Below are 16,473 nucleotides of genomic sequence, written 5' to 3'. Positions count from 1 at the left end.
CCCCCCTTTTCCCTTCCCCGGCAGTCAAAGCGCAGGCGTCGCCGGACTAGTTCCGCCGTAATGTAACAGTGCGCAGGCGCCGCAGGGAGGAGACGCAAATTTGGCGGAAGACAAGTCACTGTAGGGGTTGAGGAGAGCGATCAAGGGCAGCTGGGGACCGCCCGTCAAGCAGTAGTGGGCGGTCCAGAAGGGAGAGCCAGGCTAGCAGCTGCAGACCCGGTGCCGCCCCCATGCACTGGGTGCGTGGCAGGGCGGGGAAACTAAGGAGCAAAGGTAATGACCTTACAGTGGTCCTTTCCGTTTCCTTATTGTTTTGTACGAGAATTACAGAAAGGGGACCTAAGAGCCGTTTGAAACACAATTAAGAACCTGGGTTCTAAAGAAGAAAAAAGAGGAAACTGGGTTCTAGTACGTGACCTGTGCCTGTAAGTGTTCGAGCGGTGCACTTAATGCATGTTCAACTTGGATATTTTCCTATGATCACACCAGGTCTTGAAGATGGAGGCGCATGAAACACTGAGACCCTTCCTTTTAGCTCCCGGTCTAGTGGGAAAGATTGGCGTGTTTAACACTAACAAAAAAATAAGACGTTGAGATATTAACGTAGACATAAAACACATCTGTGAAACTGAATTTAGTTGCATACAGCCAGCACCCTCTGGGGTAATGAGTGAGCAGAGAAATGATCATAAATTATAATACAGGGCAATTTATGCTATGATAAAAATATGTACACATTTCTCAAAGAGCAAGAGGTTTAAAGAGAATCTGAAGGAAGACTTTTTTTAAAAGAGTAGCTTACAGAGTCATATGTGTGTGAAGGATGTGCAGCTGGGATGTACGTACAAAGCTGGGAGTAAGGGGAGTGCTGGTGAGGCTTGACAGGCAGGCTTGGTTGTTTGGATACCCTGTATGCTTTGCTGAAAAACTTGAATTTTATCTAGTCAATGTTATGGGCCAGGGAAAGGCTTAAGGTAGAGTAGAAACAATGAGCAAATTTGTTTCATTCATTTCAGGAGTGGGGCAGGGAAGTCAACAGAAAACTGCTCTGCCCTCCCCTCAAAGTTGCTGAGGGGGCCAAACACCATAGCATATGTCTGACAGTATATCTCTGAATATACAAAGGGTCACACAATTACAAGATAATCATTATTATTCACACCTTGATCACCATTTAAGCCAAGAAATGCAGGAATACTGATTCCCAGACTAAAATTTGAACATGTTTACTGTTCCTGGACTATATATTTTTATCCCTTTTAAGTTTTTTGGTTCAAACTGAAAAAAGCAAGATACAATTAGGCATGTATAGTATAGCCCATTAAAATAACAAATCTCTGTGGAATGGGATTCCTTTTAATTTTTACTGTTTTCTTTCTTTATATGAATCCATTACAATATATATTACAGCTATCTCAAGAGCAATAAACCAAATAATTTCCAAAGTGTTCACCTGTAGTAACTACAGACTGGTGTCCCTTAGTATCATATTTTTTGTTGTCCAAACTTACATATCAAATAGGCATGGTTAAATTTTATGTTGCTCTCTCACTATCCAAACTCTCATTTTTTGTTTCCCTAAACTCGGGAACCAAATAGATTCAGATATTAAGAAAATACTTATAATTGCTTTTGTAATGTCAGCCTCATTGCTGGCTTCATTTTTTTGGCTTTTTAAAATTTATCTACTAGTTTACATCTTTTTGTACTTGATACATTTGTTAAATGAACAAATATATCTCTAAGCTCATTTAAATTCAAGTTGGAATAAGAAAGATTATAAGTAACACACATGTCTGGGTTTTACTGAAAAACATAGCTTTAATAGGAAAATTCAACTAGGAATAGGAGCACCCTGCGGACAATGGTAATCCCCACATGATGTTCTGCTTCTCCTCTGGAAGGAAATACTGCAACCAGAGGATGGACAAGGATCTAGGAACCCAATATTCTTCACCTTCCAAGGAAGAGAAGAGATTGTTGAGTCACCCAGAAAAAAAAAAAAAAAAATCAAGAGTCTTCCTTCTCCTGGAGCCTATGGGAAAAGAAAGGATTTCTTTGTTATGTTGGTCAAAGGAAGAGGTTCTAGCAGTGTGAGATGAAATACTCAAATAATCAAGGAAGGACTTTTATTTATGACATTGTGGAAGACTAGCTTCCCTAAACAATCCTCCAACTTCAAGCCAACTAAAAATGTTGGGATTAAAGATATATCTAACAAATCACGATCTTGAAGAATGCAGATTTCTTGGGACACAAAAAGTACTAGGCATAAAAGATTTTTTTTTAGAGGATAAACTAGACCTAACAAGAAATTTTTTAAATAAGTAGGTAAGACTGGGGAAAATTGTCTCAAAAGATATATCTAACAATAAATATTTTTAATCCATTGATGAGATGGCAAGAAAGTAAAGGTAGTCTTCACATTGGGTAAAGGATGTAAGACCAGGAAACTAAACAGGTAAGTTAAAACTGAAACCCCTACTACCATGGTCTTCTTGCTGTTTTGACAGCCATATGGAAGAACCTGAGACAAACCTATGTCTGATAGGAGATACTCTGCATAAATTTGGAACCCCGAAGTGGCTACCCCTCCGTGTAAAGGTAACAAGGAAAAAAAAATTAACTCTGCAGAAGGGGAATTTGTGTCACTAGGTAGAGGAAAAAAAATCTCCCCTGAGATTTTCTAACTATAAACTAGCCCTTACATGAATTTGCAGCCCAAATTCATACTACCCGTTTAGTCCAAAAAAAAACCTAATACCAAGAATTTATGTGAAGTGATTCTGGCTTGGTAGTGCCTCAAGGCACCTGAATAGGAAACACAATCGCTGAGAATACATCATTTACCCTTACACCTCAAAGAATTCCCAGTTCAGCATCAGACCCACAAAAACTGTGGGTATCGGAATTATGAGGCAATATAAATAGCCATGTTTAATGTACTTAAATGTAATACATATATTAAGAACAAAAGGAGCAATTAAAAATATGACTAAGGAATTGGAAGTTATTAAAAATGATTGAGGAAATTACTAAAATAATGAAGTAGAACTCAAAAAAGTTTTTAATGTAATAATTGAAATAAACTGAAGACAGAATCAGTGACCTGGAAGAGAGACCTGAAGAAATTATCTAGAAGCAGCATAGAAAGAGATGGAAAATATGAAAGACAGAGAGAGGATAGACAGTCTAATAATAAACATTCTCCAGCATGTGAGAATTGAAAACATGGTAAAAAGTAATATTCAATGAGGTAATGATTGATAGTTTTCCAAAGCTGATAGGGAAAAAAAGAAAGATCAAGCCTCGGTATCGAAATCCAACAAATTCCCCAAAAATAAATTTTTAAAAGCCACATCTTGATATATTGTAGTAAAACTGCAGAACACTACAAAGAGGAGTTCTTAAAGCCATTTAAAGAGCCTGTGTTACTTAAATCATGCATGACTAATTCTCACTAAAGTACAACTTCCTTGAATATAGTGGAAGATTCCAATATAACATGCAGACCACTAAGCAATACTTGTCTTCTATATTTTTCATTTCCTTTTAAGTATGTTAAAATGTTTAGTTCACTTGTGTTAAAAGGGTAAGAAAAGTGTAATTTTAAAACATAAAACGACCACAAATCTCCCTATTATCAGAACTGTAGAAAACATGAATGGGACCAAAAGAAAGAATTGTTTATTCCATACAAAAAGTAAATCACTAGATTTGTTAACTTGAGAACAGGCAGAGGCAAGGGAAAGGGTACGCACTTGCAGTTGGTACAGGTGTAGAAGACAGTCTGCCCTTCATCAGCTGAGCGCATCTGTCTGGTGTGGTATGCCATTCCCTCATGACCACAGCGAGAGCAGCGCCTGTCAACCTGGGAAGCAACTGATGGGTTAGGGAGGCATAGTCATAGCCCCCTACTTGTCACAGGAAGCAGCTGATACACTCCCAGGACACTACTGCTCTAATGGCCCCTCTTCTGTCTTGGAATTGGGTACAAAACTCTCCAGATCTCCGTTTCTTTCCCACCCTCCCTGTGGGACCCGTCCTTGATGTCATTAACTTACCACGGGCCCCTGGAATTCAGGTCCTTCCTCCATCGACATAGGTATGGCTGTCCCCAGTTTATGGAACACAACTGAGGTCTTCACAACCTTCCCTTCGAAGTCTGCGCAGGCAAGAAGAACTGATTGTACAAACACACGGAGGGAGCTGACGCATGGAACTCCCTCTCGGTTAGGCCTACATCCTTCCCTTCACGTTTCTATCGGAAACAAGTGTGCCTGATCTCCTGCTTTAGTGTCCCATTCCAATCGAACCGCTCTGGAGGTCCCAAAGCCTCCGATCCTTCCTCTCTGGGCCCTCAGGTGGGGCCGCTGCCTAGGAGGCCCTCACCTCGCACGTTGATGGAGAAGCCACAGCGGGTACAGGTAACTGTATCCTGAGTCCCTGGCAGAGGCAGGACTGAACCGCAATCAGGACAGAAATCCAGGTCGGACTGGAAGCTGGAGCAGGTGCGCGCGAGGTCCATGACGGATAGGTGGTCGATGGCTGAGAACGGAATGAGAAGGTTATTAACAACGGAGAGAGAGTAGTCCCTACCTATACAGGGATCATTTCTATTCTGTATCTGGACCTAAGCAAACGTAACTCGAGCCCCCTCCCACGCACGCTCCGGGCCCCTGCGACCACAGAGCCCCATAGTCCACAATTCCCAGCCCCTCCTTCGGGTACCGCCAGACTTGGGGCTTTCCTGGGGCAGTCGAAAGACGCCAGCTAACTCCGCGGGCTAGAGCGCCCTGTCTAGTGAGGGTAGCAGGGCAGAAAGCAGGAGGCGGACTAGAGCGCCAACACGTTCCGGCTCACGATTGAGCTGTTACGTCATAAGTAAGCGCAAGCGGGATTCGGAGAACCTTGGAGGGGGAGTGGCGCCTCTCTGAAGGGAAGTAGGAGTGTCGTGGTAATGTTTGTTCTGAGACTTCATATAAGAAAGCGGGTAACTGATGCGCGCTCTGCTGCTTTTTCCTCTCTGAACCCAAACCTGGGACGTTTATTTTCTTGGTCTTGCATTTTACAGGGACCTGGTCCGTACTAACCTTACCAAGTACTAATTTTTTAGCAATAGAGAACTACAACTCCTGCTGTTCTTTAGTCTATTTCCCTTTTGGGGCTGCGCGGTGGTTTAAAAATGAATAAGGCTGCCCTGGCTGCTGTGGCTCAAGTGGATTGAGCTTTGGCCTGTGAACCAAATGTCGCTGGTTCAATTCCCAGTCAGGGCACATGACTAGGTTGCATGTCAGGTCCCCAAAGGGGGCGCGAGTGAGAGGCAACCACACAGTGATGTTTCTCTCCTTCTCTTTCTCCTTTCCCCTCTCTATAAATAAATAAACAAATAAATTAGTAAATAAAATTTAAAAAAAAGAAGAAAGCTAAGCTTTTGGGGAGTTAAGAGTTTTAGCACTCCTTGGGCGCACCAGGCCAAATAAGGGCTTTCTGCAGAGTCCAACCTGGCTCCTGTGCTTTGGGGGCTATTCCAGGCCTCTGGAAGGGGTGGTTCAGCTTATTAAAGGACAGGAAGTGGTGAGGGTGAAAACAGAGGAATGAAAGGAAACAAATGATATGGGATATTGTTACGGAGCAAAAGGGGGTTCTTTCACGTGGTGCCTTGGTGTAAAACCCAACAATTAGTGTTTAGGAAAACAGGTCTTTATTTATAATATTCCAACCTGGGGAGGGCTGTAAGCATTCCTACTCAGAGCCCTGTTCTCCCACCGGACCCAGTACTTCCCTTGCTCCCCAAAGGGTTATAAACCCAAACCAAGCCCAATAGTTCCCTATCCCTTATCTGTCCTCTCTCTCCTTCAGGATCTGGGGTACGATATAATCAGCCTCTGTATAACAGTACAGGAAAATGTGCTGTATTGCACTGGATCATGCATGGTTCTCTCCTGCCTTTCCCTTCTAAGCTGTATGGTTCTCTTTTCCCTTTCAGAACCACATGGTTCTCCCTTTTCCCTTTCAAAACCACATGGATCTCCCTCCACCCTTTCAAAGCCTTTCCTTCTAAAACTGCATGGTGCTCTCCCTGCTGCCTTATTTTTAAATCCCTGACCTTGGGCTGTGACGCAGTGGGCAGGCCCCTTATGCTCTTTCCTCACCATTCTATGGTCAAAACCCCTCCCATCTCCTTGGGGCCTTGGAAGAACCAAAACATTTGCATAACTAAGACACTAGCTACCAGCCATAGATGTGCAAAGGCATCTTGAAAGCTATCCCCTTCCACCATCCCCCAACCTTAAGCTCTGGGGAGTTTTGGGGACCCTACTCTTAACAATATGGCTCAGGACTTTGTAGATGGCAAAACAGAAGAGGTTAGACCACCTCTTCATAGACACTAACTTTAGTCAAGGTGTTACAGAGCGGGGACGGGTCCCCAAGCAGATGGGAGGGACTTTGACCATAGAATGGTGATGAAAAGCTTACAGGGCTTGCATAAAATTCTATGAGTGACTGCAATTAGTCACCCTACCCACTGCCTCACAGGCAGCAGTCAGGGATTTAAAAATAAGGCGGCAGGCAGGCATTTTTGCAGAGAACCATGCAGCTTTGAACGGGAAGGGAGAACTTCATGTAGTTTGCAAGGAGGCTGGGAACTCCACGTGGTTTGGAATTAAGAGCTGGAGAACAGCAGGACACAGGCAAAACCTTCCTAGTCAGGCTCAAATGATTGGGAGCTGCTGGTAAAACTGAACTGTGTCTGGGAAGTAGGGAAATGGTACCTCTGACTTTTCTATTCTAAAACTAGCCTTGTTTGGCGGGGGGCGGGGGGGGGCAGAACTATGTGTTTGTGGGTCTTTTAAAGAAAATAAGACATAACAGCAGAAATCCGCCATTAATCTAAATCTGTATAGCCTTTAAATAAACATTCCCTTTTCTTTCCACCAAACTCTAGTAGAGTTATGGTTTTGGTGGGAGGCACTGGGGCCCCTCATTACTGAACAGTCTGAGTTCTGTTTCAATCAGGGCAGCCTGTGGGTTCTGTTACAATCGGATTATCCTTTGGTAGGACTTAGGTCGAATTTGGCTTTCATTTACCTCTTCCCTTGCCTCCCATCCAACTCTTAGCATCATCATCATCATCATCCATTAGATGGACAGTTGACGTTTCCCAAATCTTTTATCAAACATAAGGACAAAAGCTTCAGAAAATCTTGCTACTTTTAATCATCCGTAAATACAATCTAAAGTAGAAACTTGTGCTGAAGGGACAGCTTCTGAATGGGTTTTGTAGTTCCCTTTCCACCCTTCCATCCCCACCCAACCAGATAACTATATTAAGCTCCTACCTATAAATGTTCTAGAGCCATCACTATTTTTCTCCTCTGAAAGAGACAATCTGTGGTTTCTGGGCTTCCTTTCTCTGCAATAAGGAAAAGACGCAATAGTGAGGGGGTTAAAACTCCTGTAACCGAATGTAAGTCCAGCTGCCTGCCACTCCGAAAGCTAATACTGGAAAGGCAGATACTGATGTAAAAGAAAGTGGTTTTATTCAGGTGCTGGCAAAATGGAAGATGGACTCTCATCCCAAAGCCCATCTTAACATCTCAGTGCAGGTAGTGATTTTTATAAGGAGGGAGAGGGACAAGGAGAACAAAGATTGGGGGAGAGGCTGTGGATGAGCAGGCAGTGTCCTTGTTGGCCATGTTATGGGCCTTTAATGTCAGTATCCTGGAGCTAGCTGGTCAGTGCCAGCCAAATTCCTGCAGTTCGGTGGTCTGCATCAACCGAAATGGTGGTCAAGGCCATTTCTTGTACTGAATACAAGCAGGAACTGGAACTGCTGGTCCTTGCAATATGCTTACAAAGAAACTGTCAGTGTGTGAGTTCTTTTTTATCAGTTTTTTAGTACATCTTCTTCTAATTCTAGTTCATGGTAAGTCAGAGTAGTATCAAGTTTTTATTTCCTGTTACACTCTGCTCAAGCTACCAGAGAGTGACAAGCCCCATAATTTTTACTTACCTGGTTGTCATGTTGTCTGTCTTACAAATGTTGCTGAGTCCATGATGGTAGGCAATTTTTATTCTCACTTCTCTGTCTGTCTCTCTCCTTTGAAAATGGAAATTGAAATTAGTGCTCTTCCCTCACCAACTTTCCCATTTTTTTGGAGGCCCACCATGAGTTGAATACTGTCTCAATGCAGTAAAGGAACACAGATTTTGTAAGTCATGGCCTTTTTCCATTGAAAGCTTACAATGTGTTTAGTTAGTATTTATTAAGCTCCTATGCCAGTCTCTGAGTTGAGGCTAGGGCTGCAAAGTTGAAAACTATGTTCTCTAACCTTAAAAAGTACAAATGACTAATTAGATAACAATGAAAGCATATTGGTAGGTCATAATGTGAGAACATAGGACAGACATATAAAACAAATATGCCTGTATACTTCAAGGAATACTAGGAAATGTTTTAATAAAAAATGGATACAATGTTTTGGGGATCATAAGAGAAAGATGCTCAGATATTATGTAATAAGGATAATCACCGATCAACAAATAATTAATTATGAGAACTTGGGATCACAGATTAATGTTAAGTACTGTGCTAGATGCTGTGTACTGAGAAATAAAAGGAAGATAGTCATTTTTTAAATCTCAAAATAGATGTACATAGTAAGGGAAATAAGAATGTACCTAAGAGGTCAGTGAGATCCAATATTTGATATCAGATCCTTTCTGATAATATGGAAACATCATCACTATGAAACATCTTTCATAATTCCCACACTTTATGAGTTTCAATTTCAGTATCAGAACTTTAAAAGTGATATTTGAATATAGATATCACAATGTAAACCATGATGCATTTTCAAATGAGTTGTAGAAATAAAAATGTTAAGTGTTCAGAAGAAAGCAAAATCACTGTTATACAAACACTTCACAGAAAGGGGCTTGACCTGTGGAGAATAGACAACTGGCATTTATTGAGAATTTATCATATATCAAGCATTATGCTAATTTCTTTAACTCACATTTGTTCTTTATTATCCCAAGAGGCATATTTTTGTCTTATACCTCCATTTTATAAATGTGGAAACTGATGTAAAGAGATTAAGTTGCTTTCCCTGTGTCACACACCTAGGAAGTGGTGAAATCAGGATTCAAGCATAGCCCTGTCAGGCTTCAAAGCCCATGCTCCTTATCCATAAATAGTGTTAACAAAATGCATAGAGGTGAAATTCCAGGCATCTGTGGTGGCTTATATATGACCTCACAGTTAACTTAGATTAGACCAGGGATGGCATAAAAAGTTGATAGTTTTCACTTGTGTTGCCATCAGCCTGTCCTATAAATAAACCCAGAGTAAGCACAAATTCTCATCATAAGGGTTTCAACAGGGAATGGTGTCATAATGGTGAAGGATGAATGGCAGTCTAAGAAAGAACAGAATTTCAGAACAAAGATTAGAGAGCAGAGGGGACCCAGATCAAGAAACTACAGAAAGAGAATGAACTGATAACAATTAGTCTAGGATTATCTCAAGGGAGTGGAGGCAGGGGAACTGAGCAATCTGACATAGATGTGCTTGGGCAATGCTTCACCAAGAAATCTGTCTCCCCTGCCCCAAGATTCAGAATGGTTTTCATTGAGTTTACAAGACAGGTACACTTTCAATTTATATGAAAGGATGATATGCTCTTATTTAAAAAACATTCATTTTATTATTGTCCACCATAAGAATGCACTGGTTTCCATGGGGAAATAGCCCTGCTGTAGTCTTACCTGTTAGCAGGTTTTCTGTTTCTAAGTAGAAATATCCTTGGCCTTGGCCAAGACACTTGGGTTTTTTGGTTTAGTCAGTATGTGAGATATGTTCTGGCACCTCCAACATTTCAATCTATCTTTGCTTTCTTATTTTTCAGATTAGCCTGGGTTAAAGCATCTAAAGACCCCATGATTGCTTCAGGTCAGCAGTCCTCACTGGAGAAAAAAATATTCGTAAATAAATTATCTTCGCATCATATAGTTTGAAACTAGTAAGGGGAAGAACCTTAGGTTTAAATCTCTCTACCAAAGTGACACCCTTGAATAGTGTATCTACACTGGCAAATGTTTTCTAGCTATATCCATACTTGCAAAACAAGGTATTTTGAAAACTCCCAACACTATATATTTTAAGAAAAACTAGTTACTTTGGTATAAATACTTAAACTTTCAGAGCTCACCTAGGAATGATGGGAATAAAATTACAGTTCTTACACCAAAGTAAATAAAAGACCACTGATCTTTTCTTGGTGTCAGTAGTCAGGGTAAGCTCCTTTTTAAAAGTGTGTAGTGTAAAAAAACATGGTGACACTATAAAATTCTGTCCCTCTGATATAATGTAGGTGGTGTACATGCAAAAGTAGCAAGACAACTGATAACTCAGAAAAATCAAGAAGAGTATGAAATGCTCTGTAGGGAGCAAGATCTTTTCCTGACTTCTGGCTTGCCTAAGCAGGGTATTATTATAAAAGATTGGTGGAAATGATGAAAGAATGAGACAGCCAATGAAATCAAGAAGAAATTGGAGGGGAAAACAACCCAAAGCACAGAGATTCAGAAATGGTACTGTTTGATACGAGAGAGAGAGAGAGAGAGAGAGAGAGAGAGAGAGAGAGAGAAGTGGAAGCACATAGAGAGGCACATACATCGAGCAGGACAGGTCAAAGAATTTAAGAAGAAAGTGTTTAGAAAATTACTATAATCCTCTAGTGAGACAACATTCCCAAAAATGATGCCAGAAGAACATGGTATCCAGAATGCACAGAGAAGAAAACAGTAAATGAGAGGGAACAGATATAAATTAAAGATCACCAGGAATGTGTAATTTGAGGGAGAGAACTTACAGAGCAAAGACTCAAGAAAAGATTCTTGAGAAAAAGCCAGAAACAGCCACCTACAGCAGAGAAACATGAGAGAATACAGAAAAGGATAAAAGAGTTTGAAAGCGTTATTGCATATCCACTTTTCCAGCTAGTCAGGTTAAAGTAAATATTCTTATGGAAAAGTCTCTGAATACAGAAGAAGAGAAAACGGTTATAAAACCTTATTAAAGGCCCCAGGTAGGACTTCTGGCCAAGATGGAGGCTTAAACTGACACGCTCGGTCTCCCTCTACAACTAGAAAGGAATACAACTACCTCAAAACAAAAGATAACTAGAAACTCCAGAAAATAAAACTACACGGAAGCCCAACGTACGAAGTTATAAACCAGTGGCGCTCGTTGGGCAGGTAAGAAGAGCGAAAGTGGGCAGTGCTGTCTGCGGTAGCACCAGGGACAGCGGCAGGGAGAACAATCCTGGCTGCAGTCGAGCCACAGCAGCTCCCAACCCCAATGCTGGGAAAAGCAGCCACTACATTGCCTCGGATGGTGAGGCCCAGAGGGTGGGAGGATGGATCTGGGTCTCCCAGCGGAGAATAATGGAAGGAATCCATCTTGGACCACTGCCCCGACACAAAGCACCACAGCGCCATGAAATAGGTTGCGGATTGCCACTGGTTGCGGGGTAGTGACGACAAAGAGTCACAGTGCGGCGAAAAAGGTTGTGGATCACTGCCGGTTGCTGGGTTCTGACGAGTACACAGCCTCTGCCCCCTATAGCTGGCCCAAGAAAGCAAAACGCAAATCTGTGAAAATGAGGCAGACAACTATAGAAATCCCTGTGGCGCAGCTCACCAGGCAACAGATGAAGAATCTGACAGATGAACAAATAAGAAACCTGTCAGAGGCTCAGTTCAGAGCCATTGTTATAAGGTGGCTTACAGAATTAACAAAAGATTTGGAAAAAGATGAGAAGGGATTGAAAACCACTCATACTGAAAAGAACAAAAACACATACGAGACAAATGGTGAGGAAATAAAACCCAGAGTTCAAATCAACAAATTGGAACATAGAGAAGGAACAAACAGTCAACCAGTGCGGAGAGAGGAAACAGGAAGCCAGGAAAGTGAGAAGAGGATCAGAAACCTCTGGGACAGCTATAAGAGATTGAACATAAGAATTACAGGACTGCCAGAGGGCGAAGAAGAAGAACTAGAAATTGAAAAATTAAGTGAAGATATAATAAAGCAGAACTTCCCAAACTTGGGGAAGGAAATAGACTTACAGGTCCAGGAAGCACAGAGAGTTCCAGAAAAACTGGACCCAGGGAGAACCACTCCAAGACACATTATAATCAAATTGTCAAAAGTTAAAGATAAAGAGAGAATCTTAAAAGCAGCAAGAGAGAAGAAAAGAATCATGTACAAACAAGTCCCAATTAGACTATCAGCTGACTTCTCAAGGGAGACCCTACAGGCAAGAAGGGACTGGCAAGAAATATTCAAAGTAATGAAAATCAAAAACCTACAAACATGAATACTCTACCCAGCAAAATTGTCATTCAGAATAGAAGGGCAGAGAAAGTGCTTTCAGGACAAAATAAAACTGAAAGAGTTCATTAGATCCAAACCACTATTATATGAGATGTTAAAGGGACTTCTTTAAGAGAAAGAGGATCAAAACTATGAACACTAAAATGAAAACTGTATCACAACAACCAACAACAGAAGCTAGGGAATTGAAACAAAGGCATACCAAATAGGCAATGAGAATGGGAAAAGAACTATAGGTATGGGGAACATATTGGGGGGAGGTCAGAAGGGAGGGGTAAGGGGGTAAGGGAGGGAGATGGTACAGGAATTAAGAAGCATAGTAGGAGGGAGTGGAGTAGACAGGAAGAGGTTGAGAAGAACTATATGCACAACCAATGGACATGGGCTAAAAGGGGGGAACAACTGAAGGGAGAGGGGCCACTGGCTGGAGGGGAGTAGAGGGAAGGGAAATTGGGACACTGTAACAGTATAATCAATAAAACATATTTAAAAAATAAAAATCCCCCAGGTAATGTCAAAAAAAAAAGAAAAATCCTTATCAAAGAAAATTTTTAACTATGCCATCTTTTTTGAGAAGTCAAGTAAAAAAAATAAAAGATTAGTAAAGTTAGTGCTTTTCTGATAAAAATCATGTCTCTTAAATGAATCTTTTTTTATGCTAATTCTCATCTGCCCCCAGAGTTAAATGAATAGTCCTATCTGTACCAGATACAGAAATACGAGATAGCTCTGTCCTTGGAAACTAGCTTAGCTATTTTTAGTTGTCTTGTGTTCAGGTTGCTTTTATTCTTTTTGATGCTTGTTTCCTCATCTGTAAAGTGGGATTAATAATATTTTATAGCATTTATGGGTGAATTATGATTTCTGTCAAGCTTTAGCATATATCAGTAATGTCTGACTTTTTTAAAAGAAAGTTTTAGATAGTATTTATTAAATTTGTTCCTCTTATAACTTTTTGATTTTACAGTGACTAATTTATACCTTATTTTTTCAGATTATCAAAGTATTGTTCATAATTGTCCACAATATTTGCACCCATGTTCATCCGATCTAAAGACCACATAAGACATGTTTTACTCTATGAGTTTCATAGAGGTGCCAATGCAAGTACAGCAGCAAAGTGTATTCATAGCACTTATGGGGATGATGCAGTGACTGAAAGAAGTTGCAGGAGGTGGTTTTCACATTTCCAAAGTGGGGATTTCAGTTTGAAAAATGAGCCAAAAGAGGGTCGTCCAAAAAAACTTGATTCCGAAGTGTTGGAAGCTGTTGTCACAGAAAACCCCACCATTACCTCTAGGGAACTTGCAGAACGATTTAACATAGCCCATACAACTGTGCTACGCCAACTGAAAAGGCTCAGAAAGGTTTCAGTAGTTGGAAAATGGGTCGCACATGAACTGTCTCCAGAGAATCTGCAACAGCGTGTTGCTTGTTGTGAATCATTGCTTTTATGACACTTTCAGGCACCATTTTTAGATAGGCTTGTTGCAGGTGCTGAGAAGTGGATCCTTTACCATAACATTAAACTCTGCTGATCATGGGTCAGTCAAGGAGGAAGAAGAGTTCAACAACCAGGAAGAGTGTTTCATCCAAAGAACGTGTTGAGTGTATGGTGGGATATGGAAGGAATTATCCATTACAAAGTGTTAGACAACAATCAAACAATTACTGCTAATCTTTACTGTGAACAACTTCATTGTTTGAAAGCAGCTTTGAACCAAAAGCGACCCTCCTTAGTCAACAGAAAGGGTATCATTTTCCATCATGATAATGCTCGTCCTCACACAGCTCAAGTCACCAAAAATTCTGGCAAGAGCTTGCTTGGGAAATATTGCTTCATCCTCCATAGTCTCCTGACCTTGCTCCTTCTGATTATCACTTGTTTCAGGGTCTACAGAACCATTTTGATAGTCTTAGGTTGACATCAAGAGAAGAGATTGAAAATGAGTTGGGTTCATATTTTGCTTCAAAACCTAAAGAATTTTACAAGTGTGGCATTTATAAGCTAGTTGACAGATGGAATGAGATTCTAGAAAGCAAAGGAGGTTATGTTAATGAATAAATATTTTTATAATCATGGGCTTTTTCGTTTTTAAAATAGACCTCAAAATCAGACATTATTTTTGCACCAACATTTTATAGGTGTTTCATAAATATTAGTTTCCCCACTTGGGAAGACCTGGGTTGGTCAGTGATTGTGAATAAGGAATTGTTTTAATCTACCTCTCCCATTCTTCCTGCTCCTAACCCTGGCAGGTTCTATTGATGAGATTGTTACATGTAAGTATATGGTCTTTCATTTTCCATTGATATGCCCTAAAAGTCTAACTTGCACTGTGCAATTTATTTATTTGAGAAACCCAATTTTCCTATGTGCCAGGCATTGTTATTTAGTGGTAGTGAATAGAGAAGTCCTGAGCCTTAAATAGCTTACGACTAATGGCATAGGTCACTCTAAATAGATAATGAGATGTGGCAAGGGTTATGGTAGAGCTATGTAGAGGAGCTGTACAGAAGAGGGTTACCTAACCTGGACTAAGTGAGCAGGGTGAGGAGGAGGGAGGTCAGAGAAGGGAGTGTGGTCTCTCAATTTTCTTCCAGCTCCATATATTGTTACTTTCTATCACCCACTTAAGTAAATCCTTTCCAATGTTTGAATCTACTCAGAGGTAACCAAACTCACCCTGTCAACAGATTTATCTATACTCTGATAAATCAGGAAACAAATTTATGAATTTAATGAGAATTTTAATCATCAAGCAGAATGAAATTTGCTTTTCATTCAGTTCATTTTATTTTCATATAACCAGAAAGTTGAGGAGAGGTTCAGTTCATTTTCAATGAGTAGAGAATCAGAGAAATGGATACTGGATGCTGGATAAGGAATATACTTAATTTGTGATATTCCTGATGCTCACCCTTCTATACTAGCAGGACACCCTTCAGTACAATGTTGCTGAGTCAGCACTGTTGGACAGAACTTTCTGACATTTCAGATGTCAGATGTAACTGTATTATATTTTTGCTTTTCATTATGATAGGCATTTTACATATGTGGCTCTTGAGCATTTGAAATGTGGCCAGTACAACTGTAGAACTGAATTTTTTATTTTTTTAAATTTGAGTTAATTTTAAATTGCCACATGTTGCAAGTATGACACTAGATAAACATAAATTCTGTGTTCTAGACTTCAGTCCCACAATCAGCTTTCTGTCTTTGATGATATTTGCAGGTATGATAGATCATTGCTTGTTTTACATTAGTATCAGTTTTATTTCCTTTATATTTGAGAGGTTCCCTAATTCCTTGAAGGGATTCAAAAAGCACTGTAGATGACTTCTGTGTGGAAATGAGATGGCTGAAATTGCTTAAATTAGGTGCAAGAACTGGCTCTTTGCTCATTCTAAAATTTGACCAGGACACATACCAGAATCTCATTACTACCCATCTGATTTGCCTCATGCATACTTTTTTGCCTGTGTCTGTTTCCTGGTCTTCCATCACCATGTCCCAGTTTAGATTCTAGACCTTTCAAAGGGATGGATCATCAAAGTGCAAGAGGTTGAGACTTAGAAATTCAAATCAATAGGGTAATAGCCCTTTGAGTTGAGTGGACTGAAAAGTAACCGAATGCATTACTGTTAGTAATTGCTTACCATGAAGATTTTCAGTGCTGGAGATACAAATTGGTGAGTTCAGCTGCCCTTTCTTCCAACTCCAAATCTAGCATAAAAACAACTGGTGATCTCAAGGCAATTTCACACCTCATCACTCAGAATAAAAGTCTGGGCTCAGTTTGGCCAAACTTGAAGTCATTATCTCTGCCTCACAAACATTTACCTTTTCATTTCCTTGTATTATGTGTGAATGATATTGTTACAGAGAGAAAGGGGGTTCTTTCATGTGGGGTCTTGGTGTAAAACCCAACAACTAATGTTGAGGAAAATGAGTCTATTTACAATACTCCAACCTAGGGAGGGCTGTGAGCATTCCTGCTCAGAGCTCTGTTCTCCCACAGGACCCAGCATTTCCCTTGATTCCCAAAGGCTGTAAGCCAAAA

General features: G+C 40.5%; 1 protein-coding gene and 1 long non-coding RNA gene across 3 annotated transcripts; one reads left to right on the top strand and one right to left on the bottom strand.

The window, feature by feature from the left end:
- The first annotated feature begins 99 nt into the window (after positions 1-99).
- LOC150006646 (uncharacterized) lies at positions 100-9,978 on the top strand. Its single transcript, XR_016511965.1, has 3 exons — positions 100-273; positions 2,514-2,604; positions 9,915-9,978. It is a non-coding gene; the product is annotated as an uncharacterized LOC150006646 (long non-coding RNA).
- Positions 1,998-4,870, bottom strand: POLR1H (RNA polymerase I subunit H). 2 transcript variants are annotated; one of them, XM_090281950.1, is made up of 5 exons: positions 4,732-4,870; positions 4,393-4,548; positions 4,065-4,183; positions 3,762-3,871; positions 1,998-2,035 (listed from the first exon to the last, which is right to left on the bottom strand). In XM_090281950.1, the coding sequence occupies exons 2-5, from the start codon at positions 4,526-4,528 to the stop codon at positions 2,011-2,013; spliced, it is 390 nt and encodes a 129-aa protein (XP_090138076.1). In that variant the 5' UTR covers positions 4,529-4,548; positions 4,732-4,870; the 3' UTR covers positions 1,998-2,010. The 2 variants fall into 2 exon arrangements, with proteins under 2 accessions (XP_090138076.1, XP_090138077.1); XM_090281951.1 differs by having other exon boundaries at positions 4,065-4,165.
- Positions 9,979-16,473: the final 6,495 nt, after the last annotated feature.

Source organism: Furipterus horrens, unplaced genomic scaffold (genome assembly GCF_987537825.1).
Source record: "Furipterus horrens unplaced genomic scaffold, mFurHor1.1.pri manual_scaffold_6, whole genome shotgun sequence".
NCBI lineage: Eukaryota > Metazoa > Chordata > Mammalia > Chiroptera > Furipteridae > Furipterus > Furipterus horrens.
The sequence above is the reverse complement of the archived record's forward strand: the minus strand, read 5'-3'. Positions and strand labels throughout refer to the sequence as shown.

Coding starts and splice junctions, on each gene's coding strand:
- POLR1H (XM_090281950.1), bottom strand. CDS start 4,528: ATGGACCTCGCGCGCACCTGCTCCAGCTTCCAGTCCGACCTGGATTTC. Junction 4,184..4,392: donor CTTCTCCATCAACGTGCGAG/GTGAGGGCCTCC, acceptor TTGTACAATCAG/TTCTTCTTGCCTGCGCAGAC. Junction 3,872..4,064: donor CTGAATTCCAGGGGCCCGTG/GTAAGTTAATGA, acceptor GTTGCTTCCCAG/GTTGACAGGCGCTGCTCTCG.